General features: G+C 61.7%; 1 protein-coding gene across 2 annotated transcripts; it reads right to left on the bottom strand.

Annotated features, from left to right (window-relative positions):
- Positions 1-1,315: 1,315 nt before the first annotated feature.
- On the bottom strand, positions 1,316-9,903 carry CDC34 (cell division cycle 34, ubiqiutin conjugating enzyme). 2 transcript variants are annotated; one of them, XM_043585962.1, is made up of 5 exons: positions 9,436-9,903; positions 6,561-6,647; positions 6,355-6,452; positions 5,439-5,573; positions 1,316-2,377 (listed from the first exon to the last, which is right to left on the bottom strand). In XM_043585962.1, exons 1-5 carry the CDS (start codon positions 9,610-9,612, stop codon positions 2,164-2,166), a joined length of 711 nt encoding a protein of 236 aa, XP_043441897.1. In that variant the 5' UTR covers positions 9,613-9,903; the 3' UTR covers positions 1,316-2,163. The 2 variants fall into 2 exon arrangements, with proteins under 2 accessions (XP_043441897.1, XP_043441898.1); XM_043585963.1 differs by having other exon boundaries at positions 1,316-2,425; positions 9,436-9,662.
- Between the last annotated feature and the right edge of the window lie 582 nt (positions 9,904-10,485).

Genomic DNA, 10,485 nt, shown 5'->3' with positions numbered 1-10,485 from the left:
CGAATAACTAAAAATAGAGAGTTCTTGGGGCGCCTGGGTGGCGCAGTCGGTTAAGCGTCTGACTTCAGCCAGGTCACGATCTCGCGGTCCGTGAGTTCGAGCCCCGCGTCGGGCTCTGGGCTGATGGCTCGGAGCCTGGAGCCTGTTTCCGATTCTGTGTCTCCCTCTCTCTCTGCCCCTACCCCGTTCATGCTCTGGCTCTCTCTGTCCCAAAAAAAATAAACGTTGAAAAAAAAAATTAAAAAAAATAAAATAAAATAAAAATAAAAATAGAGAGTTCTTGGAATTTCAGATAAACAACAAATACTTTCTAAACATGTCCCAAACACTGCACAGGATATATACCCACCATATTATATATACACATATATACAGTAAGAATGATTTATCTGAAATTTATATTTAACTGGGCAACCCTAATTATTTTAAGGTTTATTTTTCAGAAAGAGAGACAGTGAGAGGGCGGCAGAGAGAGTGAGAGAGAATTCTCAGCAGGCTCTGAGCTGTCAGCACAGAGCCCAATGTGGGGCTCAAATTCATGAACCGTGAGATCGTGGCCAGGGCTGAAGTCGGGACGTCTAACTGAGCCACCAGGCGCCCCCGGGCAACCCTAATTATGATCTCTGTTTTGCAGATAGGTTATGGGATGTGAACCCCAAGGCCTCAGGTATCAGTCAGATCTCTGTGCAGAAGCTTCCTTGGCAGTTGTGTGGGGGACGGTATGAAGGGAACACGATTCCTATGGAGACGTGTGGTCCGCGCCCCTCCCCTCGGGTCTGGGTGGGTGCACGCCCGTGTCCAGCCCTGTGCAGAAGTGGTGCGTGTGACCCCCGAGTGTTGAAGCGGCCTTGCTCCCGGGGTCCTCCCGCCGGAGCCCGTGCCGCCGTGCCGTGAGGACACCCGGACAGGGTGGGGCGGGGACGGGCCACCCCACCGTGCCATCCGCTTCCAGACCTCCACCAAGGTCTTCTCGTGCAGGCTGCCAGCCCCCCACACCGCTCCCCGGAAATGCCGCTAGGCTGAGGTGAAGGGAGTGCCCAGCCTGGCCTCGGCGCCCTGTGGAGGTTATAAACATGAGCCACTGGCCTGGCCCTGCCTGCACCTGCTCAGCACACGGGCGAGGGTCACACGCCCAGGCTCCCACTCCGGAGGCTGCGTCGCTGGTGATACACCACAGAGCTCAGAGGCCCAAACTAGGTGCAGGAGGAGTGGGAACAGGTGTGGCCGCCACAGTCCCGCCGAGAACACCACTTGAGTCCAGAGGGGCCCCTCCCCACCCTGCACTTCCCTCCGGGTTTAAGAAAAGCCAGAGATGAAGAGTGAAACCTTCCACGTTTTAATGGAGAAACATCATTCAGGTTAAAACACCACCAGACCGCGAGGGCAAACCGGGAAAGGCGTGTGCAGGCCGCCGTGGGGATCTGTGTGCACCCTGGATGTACCTGCCCCTCTGGCCCGTCCCCCACCTGTGTGGGGTCGTCTGAGCCCCAGGCGCAGTGACTGGTCAGGCTGGGCGTGTGCTCGTCTGACCCAAGGGGGGAACCTCAGTCCTGATGCCATCTGACCCTGAGCCCAGGCCACTCTGGACTTAACAGTTACACTGAAATGAAGCCACCGGGCCTGGGTGACACCAGCACGCAGGACTCCTTGGGGGTGCTGCGGCCACAGAGGGGCCGCCTGGGGCCCGATGGCCGGCCCCGCCAGCAGACCAGCTGGCCCCGAGAATCTGGGGCCGTGACCCGGCCCGGAAGGGGCACCTGGTGGCCCACCGCTCTCTGCGGTCCTTCGGGAAGGCCAAGGACAGTTGGTTCTGCAGCTTCTCATAAAGTCGTTTTATTTAGATTCCAAACAAACCAAAGCAGAGAGAAGAGGTGACCACAAGTGAATCCGTCAGCGCGAGCCGCAGGCTCAAGTCTCTGGCTCGGCCAGCAGGAGCTGAACACGCACACGGGCAGGTCCGCATCCCTCAGGCCACCGCCGCCCAGGCCCGCCCCACCTGGCGGGCTGCAAGGGACCCGGGACACACGCGCGCGGGAAGGGAGGGCGACGCCCGGGAGGAGACCACCCAGGGGGCCGGGCAGCACCCCTCCCATGGGGCAGTCTCGCCACACAGTCCGGGGCTGCTGAGGTAAAATCTGTACGTTTATTCTCGGGGTCGCCCTGTCAGGACTCCTCGTTGCCGGAGTCGTCCTCGTCGTCCCCGAAGCAGCTGTCGGCCTCAGCCTCGGGCTCGCCGTCCTCGTAGTAGTCGTCGTAGAAGAGGTCTGAGCCCTCGTCGGGCGCTGGCGCCTTGGTCTTCACGCAGTACTCAGCCAGCGTGGTGGGCACCTTCACGCCGTCCCGCTCCGCGTCCACCTTGGTCCCCAGGACCTGCTTCCTGCGGGAGACACGGGCCCACAGGTCACCGCTCTGTCTCCTCGGGGCCCTGCAGGCAGGAGCACAGACGCCACAGGGGAGGGCCCCTTGAGCCACCAGAGAGGAATCATGGAGACCGGCAGCACCCCGTGGGAGGGTGAAGCCACTATTGCGGTTCGAGCCGGCAGACATCAGCCACCAGGGGCGACGGGACAGGGGCGGAGCGGATGAAGAGGGCCAACGCCAGGGGGAAATGGGGACAAGCGAACGCGGGCCCAGGAGGTGACAGGCGCCATGGGTCACGCCCAGGACAGAGCAGACAGCTCTCCTGGGGACTCGGCGTGGTGCCCCCATGAGCTGTGGCAGGGTGGACACTGAGAGCCCACGTCCCAGCACAGATGACACCCCAGACGGACACCCTGCAGCATCGCCCCACTGGGGGGGGGGGGGGCTCCAAGTCAGCCGGCTCTGCCCCCGTTGTGCGGGGAACACACTTGGCGGGGGCGGGGGGACAGGCGGGCAGAAGCGCCCGTCACAGCCTTGCTCACGTGGGCGCATGTGAGCCAGCCCACGGGGAGTCTTCAGGGATAAAAACAGTCTGGTTTTAATTTTGGCACCACGTGGGAGGTGCTGGGAAAAACTGGGGCGAAGAACAGGCCATGTGGGCAGGACCCCCCGCCACGGAGCTGAGCCGAGCGCCCTCGCCCCGAGACCCCACGAGGGTCCCGCGCAGCAGCACCGGGAGGCCTGCAGAGCACCCGGCATCGCTCGTGGCAGACACCCCGCTCAGCGCCTCCTCACTTCCACAGACCCAAGGCTGTGACCCCGCCCGGCATCGGGGGACGGCTATCCTGGGACGACAACGGGGAACAAACAAACGGGGGAAGGGGCTGCCCTACATGCGCATGGGTCACCCTGGGGCCGCGTGTGTGGCTTGAGGGGGCTCTGATGCACTCAGGTCACACGTGCAACACCGCAGAAATCGTTCAGAAAATTCTGCTCACGTAAAATACCACGGAAGCAGCAAAAAACGGGCCAGGTCCACGGAAGAAAACCGGCACAACTTCACTCAGAGGAAAGAGAACCAAAATCAACAGAAACGGCCTGCAGCTACGGGCTGTGGACCCCTGACACCTGCGTGTGTCCAGCGCGAAGCACGAGGCGGCAAAGAGCTCTGGCACACGATGCGGAACAGCGTGTGAGGCCCGTGCACGGCGCGGTTCTCCACGTTTCTAGCACGCAGATCAGCGGCTGCCAGGGCAGGGTGGTGGTGGACGTGGGTGTCTGGAGGGCTACACAGAAATCGTCAGGTGTTAGTGTTACGGGGCTTCCTTTTCGTTTCTCTCAGGATGCGTGTGTTTCTCTATCACGAACACAGCATGTGTTGCCTTCTCAGCACACAGTTGTTTCTGGGGCTTCGTCTGTGTGAACTGTGGCAACTTAAAGTGCATGGCGGTGAGTTTTGACCCACGTATGTCCTGAGACGCTGCCCCGCAAGCGAGGTCGCAAACATACCCCTCACCCCCGGAGGTTCTGCTGTGTCTTTTACATTCTGCCTCTCTGACAGACACCAACGTGCTTTCTGAGGCTACGTGGACAGGCCCCGGCCTGCTCCCTCCTTGCCTGCGGCTGTACGCCTGGGCCGTTCACAGCTTTGGCAAATCGAGACTGTTCTGAACATTCGTGTGCGTACCGGTGTGGACAAGCGCCCCCGTTTCTCTTGGGTAAATGCTCAGACCTCAAGTGGCTGGGTCCTAATGTAGGTGTGCACATGACTTACCCATTTTTTTTTTTAATTAAAAGGTAAATGATGGGGGGGGGGGGGGCGTGCCTGACTGGCAGGGTCGGAAAAGCATGTTTGATCTTGGGGTCATGAGTTCGAGCCCCACGTTGGGAGTAGAGATTACCTAAATAAAACTTAAAAAATGACAAACTGAAAGGGTATCTAGGAAAAACCTAACAAAGAGTTAAGTCTGTCATGAAATGAGTCAGTAAACCCGCATTCAAAAGTAACAATGGACAACAGACACAGAGCAGCTCACACAAATCCAGGCAGAGAGAAAAGGGGGTCAAGCACAAGCAGCTCTAGGCCCTAAGCGGACAGCGTGTACACCCAGGGCCTTAGACCAGGTTCCCACCCTGGTCCCGCACCTGCCCGCTGAGTGTCCATCCCGTGCAAAGGTCCCTTTCCAAGGGTGCTCACCTGTTTATTCAGAAGGGGAGAGCACTGGAAATGACCACCCGCCAGGTGGAGGATTAGTCCTGGCCAATCCCCAAGTGATGCATCGCTTTCCTAACCAGACAAAACTTATTTTCTAGAAAAGACAGCAATTTTCTAAATGCGCTAGTATCATGATCATTTTCTGCCTTTAGGAAATGATTCCAAGCTTCAAAATTACAAATGTAAATGATGTTCACAGCAAGAAACCACTGAGCAGAAAAGACACAACGTGACATAAACCAGGCCTCAGCAGTACACAAAACATATGTTCCTCCCCAAAAGAAAGTAGGAAAACAGAGTTGATGTCAGGAGCAGGTACCCGAAGGACCGTGGGCCCGGAGCGTTTATAGATAGGCGTCAGGGGCCAAAATGCAGACAGGAGGCCCCGCAATGCTTGGGAGAGGCTCCCCAGGAGGGAGGGGAGAGGGGCGGGGGCATGACGGAAGACCGGGAGAGTCTCTGCTCTTTTAGTTACAAAGCAAAGAAACTGCAGTGAACCCTTGTTAAAGCCTGGCGGTCACCACTCAGGGGCTTCTGTATGTATGTGCCACCAGGTCTGTGTGCGACACACGTGCACCACAGGTGCTCTGAATGCACACACCGTGTTACACATCTCACAGGCATTAAGCTACACATCTGCGACACACACTGGGGCACCTCACCGTGCGACAGAGAAAGAGAACACCCATTTTCTTTAAAAAAAAAAGGGGGGGGGGCAAGGTTGAGGGCAAGGAGACCAGCAGAAGAACCAAGGTGTAGGCTTCAGGCTGGCTGGCTCCTCCCCAGGGCTGCAAGTCCCTACTGGGACTGCTGGCCATGAGCAAGCTGGAGGTGTGTGGGCCTGCACAGAAGCCCTCCTCACCTGATGATGTCCGTGTACTCCCGGTCCTTGCCTTTGCTCTCTTTCCACTTCCTGTACATCACAGAGGCATCCACGTTCGCCGGCGAGAAGGTGTTAGGTTCGTTGAGGAGGGAGATGACGCTCAGCAGGATGGTCCTGGGGAAGCAGGGAGTCAACAGGTGCAGGGCGTTTTTGGCCCACGCCACCCACCTAGGAGCTGGGCTCTCAGGCTATGCCCAGGCCCAAGCGTCACTGGGGAGCTTCCGGACACTCTGAAGCCAGCACCTGCCTGGGGACCCTCACAGCCCCCCAACCCTGCAGATGACATCTGACTGGACTTCTCGTTGTCCCTTTTTGTCTCAGGCCCCAAGAACAGCAGGGTCCGAGCCCCCTCCCCCCCCCCCCAGTCCATCTACCTGCCCGCCCAGCTCCCAGGACAACATGACGCGGGAGCAGCTGAAGCCAGGACCACCTTTGTCCCACATGTCCCTATCCCCGAGGCATTCTGCGGGCAAACAGGTCCCTCTGTGCCACCAACTTCTACAATAGTTCGGGCTGGACTAAAGACGTGCAGGCTGCGAGGCAGGGAGGCTAGCCCACTCAGGATGAGCAGCTCAGCCCTGAGACGGAGGGGAGATCCCAGGGGCAGGCAGAGGGGCCATGGGAGGGAAGACACAGACCCGAGACTCCCAGAGGCTGTTCCTCATGGTGGATGGGGCAGGGGGCACCAAGAAATGAGAGGAGAGGCTAGCAGAATTGGTCCTGGGGTCTTTGGGGCCCCCAGTATCCTGGTGGGAGGCCAGTTTGGACAGATGCCACGGTACTCTGGAGAGTCATGGCCCTGAAGAGGCCCCGAAGGAGCAAGGTCAGGAATGCTGCGGGGGCCAGGGGTCCATGTGCTGACCAGTCCCTCCTGCAAGGTCTGGCCCAGCCTCACCTGACGTTCTGCGTAGGGTTCCAGCGCTCTGAGGGCAGCTCCCCACTCTGGGGGTCATCGACTGGGGGGTGGAGAATGGAGATGCACACATCCCCCGTCTGTGTGAGGACAGGAGAGAGGGGTCAGCGCCCACAGCACTGCCACCAGGCAGCGCAGTGCCCTCCCCACTACAGGGGAGCTGGGAGGGGCCTGCCCGGTGGGCTCACCTCGTAGATGTTGGGATGCCACATCTTGGTCAGGAACCGGAAGGCTGGCGGGGAGTAGGGGTAGTCGATAGGGAACTTGAGGCGTGCCTGGGGAGGGGCAGAGAGCAGAAAAGCTCAGCCAGTGCTGGCCACTGCTCAGGGACTGTGCCCACGAACACACAAACAAGGACACTGGCCAGGACAGACCCCCCCTGTTGTAGGAGGACCGCCTGGACCCTGCTGGTCACCCCTCACAGACCCCCCCCCCCAGGACTCTTTGGGGTGGCCTGAGCGGACCCTGGCCCCCCTCCTGCTGCTGAAGGGCAACTCCAAGGCCATTCTTGGCCCAGGCCCGTGGGAGGGGCCAGGAGCCAGGCCCCAGGGAGCTGTGCACCCCCAGCATGGCGGCGACTCCTAGGCCTCAGTTTCCAGGCTGTGGGGAAGGTTAAAAATAGATGTGTGTTCACTCGGCAATCATTCCCGACACCTCTGTGGGCTGGGCTCTGTGGGAGGAGATGAGTCAGCGCTGGACGGATGGGCTCTCTGCCCACAAGCATCCATCCTGGGGGGCCAGGAAGGCAGACAGGAAGGTCCTGGGGCAGACTGGGGAGGGCTGCCTGCCGAGGCCTCAGCAGGTGAAGGAGCTTCGTTTGCGGCCTGAGCCCCAGTCCCAGACATGGGGATGTCTGGCCTAGGGTCCTGGTGGTGCTCCAGGCTCTCCCGGGCGAGCCAGTGTGCTGGGAGCCAAAGCTGGGCTCCTCTGCTGGAGCTTCCCAGGCCCATCTCTGGAGAGTCACCCTCCTGGGCAGGGGCACGGGGGCATTTAGAAGTCCCTCTGTTCCTGGGTGATTGTGCTGAGGCCTGGGAGGCAGGTAACTTACTGGTGACTGCAGAGCAAACCTGGAGCTCAGAACCTGCCCTACAGGTTTCTAAGCGATGGCCCCGAGGACAGCTGTTCTCAAACACCCAGCAAGTCCTACCTCATCTTGTCTCAAGCATCCCCAGAGATGCCTTCACTACTGAGCAAACTGAGGCTCAGAGAAGGAAAGTACCTTGCCCAAGGATACACAGCAAGCAAGCTGGGAGGAGGTCGTTGAACCGCGTCTCTCTGGCACCCCCTTGAGTACACTGCGTTGCCCAAATGCTCACCATGGCCCATGAAGGACAAGGAAGGCGCTGCAGGAAGCGGCTGGGAAGTGGCGGTGGCCGCCAGGCACTTCCCAGTCTGGCTGTTCCACACCTGCCGCAGAGGGTCTCCCCACCCAGTCACGCCTCGACAGGAGGATCAGGGTGGATGCCAAAACCACCCCGGGTCCCCCGCCGGCTTCTCTGAGGACACAACACAACACAACCTATGGCAGATGTGTTCGAATCTGGCAGGGCCCCACCCCCAGTCCATTCTTCTCCAGAAAAACGGGACAATCCCCCAACCCTAGTGTGGAGGATCCCCTGCAACCAGTTAGTGAGCAAGAGTCAGAAGCCCACATCCTTTCCTTCCAGATCCGTGAGCTCACTTCGTCTCTTAGTCTCGCTGTGGCCTCAGGCTGGGACTCCACCTCCGGCTCTGAATGGAGCTCCCACCCCTCCAGCCTGAAGCACACAAAGGAGGCTGGGGGAGGGATCTAGTTGGACCGTTAGGTGATCAACCCCAAACCCAGTCCCCGCAAGCAAGAGGCCGGATTGCTGATGCACAACTCAGGCGGGAGCGGTCCACAGTCCTCCCCCCATCCCACCCCAACACCAGGGGAATCTCAACTCGGGACTCACCCCCAGCAGACCAGGCTGCTCCCTCACAGCCACTGAGCAGGCTCAGCTAAAACGGGAGCCAAAAGTGCAAACGCAGACATCTGTCCTGGGAGTATCACCCGCCCCTCCCCCACAGCCTGGCCTAGCTGTGGTTTCTGCCCGCCCCCCCCCCCCAACCTGGCAGGGCTGGGGGAGGGTGTTCCCAGGCTGAGGGCCCTTTCCCCACCTCTCATGCAGGCAGACCCCTTGCCCCATCCCTCCGGCTCAAAGAGCAAAGCCCTACAATCTGACAAGGGTCCTTCCAAGGCCACGTGGGGGCTCAAACGGTGAGATCAAGAAAGCTGCCTGGGTTCTGGCTCAGATTTTCTGTCACACTAGCGCGAAACACAGCCAGTGCCAGGGCCAGCACCCCCTCCCTGCTCCCAGAAAAGAACTGCCCGGGATGAAACTATCACAGGGGACAGAGAAAACGACCCAGACGTGAGATTTGAGCCCCAAAAGGACACCTGCTCAGCGAAACCCGAGAAAAGCAAGTTGCGGCAAGAGAGGGGCCCCAGGTTTGGAGGCCAGGGTCCCGGGTCCCAGGTCCGTGGGGTTGCTCTCTGAGGTGTGGCTCCCAGGGACAAAGTGGAGAGTGGCAGTGATGCCACAGTCTTGCCTCAACGTTCCCTAGAGAACAACTTACATAAAGCTCCAGAGGAAGCCAAGTGGGCCTGGCCGGCTGCTATCGGGAAGAGTGGCTGCTTTCCAAGCAGGCCCCAGCTGGCAAGGCCCCATCTGAGCCTTTGTTGGAACCCAAACAAGTGGCGGAGCAGCCCCCCCAGTCTGGCCTCCCTCCCTCCCTTCCCCAACCCCGTGCTCCCCAACAATAGAGCTTGCTAGGTCTGGGGAGGCTCTTTGTCTCCTCCGGGCAGGGGGCGGGGAAGGCAGCTGAGGGCCCGGGTCCGCCAGAGGCTGAGGTAAGCACGAGCCCCACACCCAAACAAACAGGGAGCGCCCCGAGCCCTCTCTCCGGGGATCCGGCAGACCGGCCGCTGCTTCCAGGGACGGAAGGGGTGGCCGAGAGAACCACCAGCTAGACCGAGGGAGACGGGGACCGCCGCGGGCACAGAGGCCGGGTGGGAACCGGGACTGCGAGCCGCGGGCTCACCTTGAAGTAGCCGCCCTCGTAGTAGGTGTTGGGGGGCCCGAAGATGGCCACCTCCCAGTTGTACAGGTCGCCCTCGTCCACCAGGGTCACCCGGAAGCCCTCCACCGGCTCCTCCTGCAGCCCCTTGAGCTCGAGCAGCAGAGCCTTCTGCGAGCTGGGCACCAGCGGCCGGGCCATGGCGGCGGCGGCGGCGGCGGCGGCGGCGGGGCCCGGGGTCGGGGGCGCGCTGGGCCGTGGGGCCGCCGCGGAGGCGCGGGACGGGCCGGGCCGCGCGCCGGCCGGGGAGGCGCCGGGGCTGGGGCCGCCGCCGCCGCCTTCCTCTTCTACGCCACCGCCGCCGCCGCCGCCGCTCTGGGCCCCTGAGCGCTCCACTCGCTCTGGCACCGCCGCCCGCCCGGCGCTCGCCTCGGCCTGACCCGCGCGCCCCGCCCCACGCTGCGCCTGCGCGCCGCCGCCGGCCCCCCCCTCCCCCCGACTGCGCCTGCGCGCGGCGGCCGGGCCCGGACCGCACCTGCGCGCCCGCCCGCGGGGCACGCCGGGAAGTGGAGTCCCCGCCCCCGGCCCGCCGAGCGCGCAGGCGCAACCGCAGGGAGGGAGGGAGGGGGCCGAGCGCGCAGGCGCCTTGGAGCTTTCGACCCCCGGGAGGCCGCCGCCGCCCCCCTCTCGGACTAGCATCCAGGACGCCTGTGCGCGGGGAGGCGGGCAGGGTTGGGCTGCGTCGTCCCGGCACCGGCCGCTGAGCTTTTGGGGTCTTTTTTATGACGTCCCAGCACGGGGTGGGGCCGGGGGCGGGCCGGGGCGGGGTCCTTTGGCCCGGGAAGGGAGGACGGAGGCGGATTCCCTTCTCCGGCGGTTCTGAGCGAGCGGAAAGGGCGGCCCGGCCGGCAGTGGGTAGGCGGGAGGGTGGGGTGAGGCAGTGTCTGGGGTCCGCAGACCCGGTCCTCGTTGGGCGGTGCCTCAGTTTCTCGAGGCAGAGGTGAGGAGTGACCTCCCTGCTCAATTCGGTCCGACGAACTAGAATCCAGAGATGGGCAAGACACTGCTCCCCAG

This window comes from Prionailurus bengalensis, chromosome A2 (assembly GCF_016509475.1).
Source record: "Prionailurus bengalensis isolate Pbe53 chromosome A2, Fcat_Pben_1.1_paternal_pri, whole genome shotgun sequence".
Lineage (NCBI taxonomy): Eukaryota > Metazoa > Chordata > Mammalia > Carnivora > Felidae > Prionailurus > Prionailurus bengalensis.
Note: the sequence above shows the minus strand (reverse complement) of the source record. Positions and strands in the feature narration are given on the sequence as shown.

What these genes read in the sequence shown, in the direction of transcription:
- CDC34 (XM_043585963.1), bottom strand. Translation starts at nt 9,612, where the DNA reads ATGGCCCGGCCGCTGGTGCCCAGCTCGCAGAAGGCTCTGCTGCTCGAG. An exon ending in ACGAGGGCGGCTACTTCAAG is followed by an intron (nt 6,648 to 9,435) that starts GTGAGCCCGCGG and finishes GCCCCTCCCCAG; the next exon opens with GCACGCCTCAAGTTCCCTAT. An exon ending in AACCCTACGCAGAACGTCAG is followed by an intron (nt 5,574 to 6,354) that starts GTGAGGCTGGGC and finishes CTGCTTCCCCAG; the next exon opens with GACCATCCTGCTGAGCGTCA.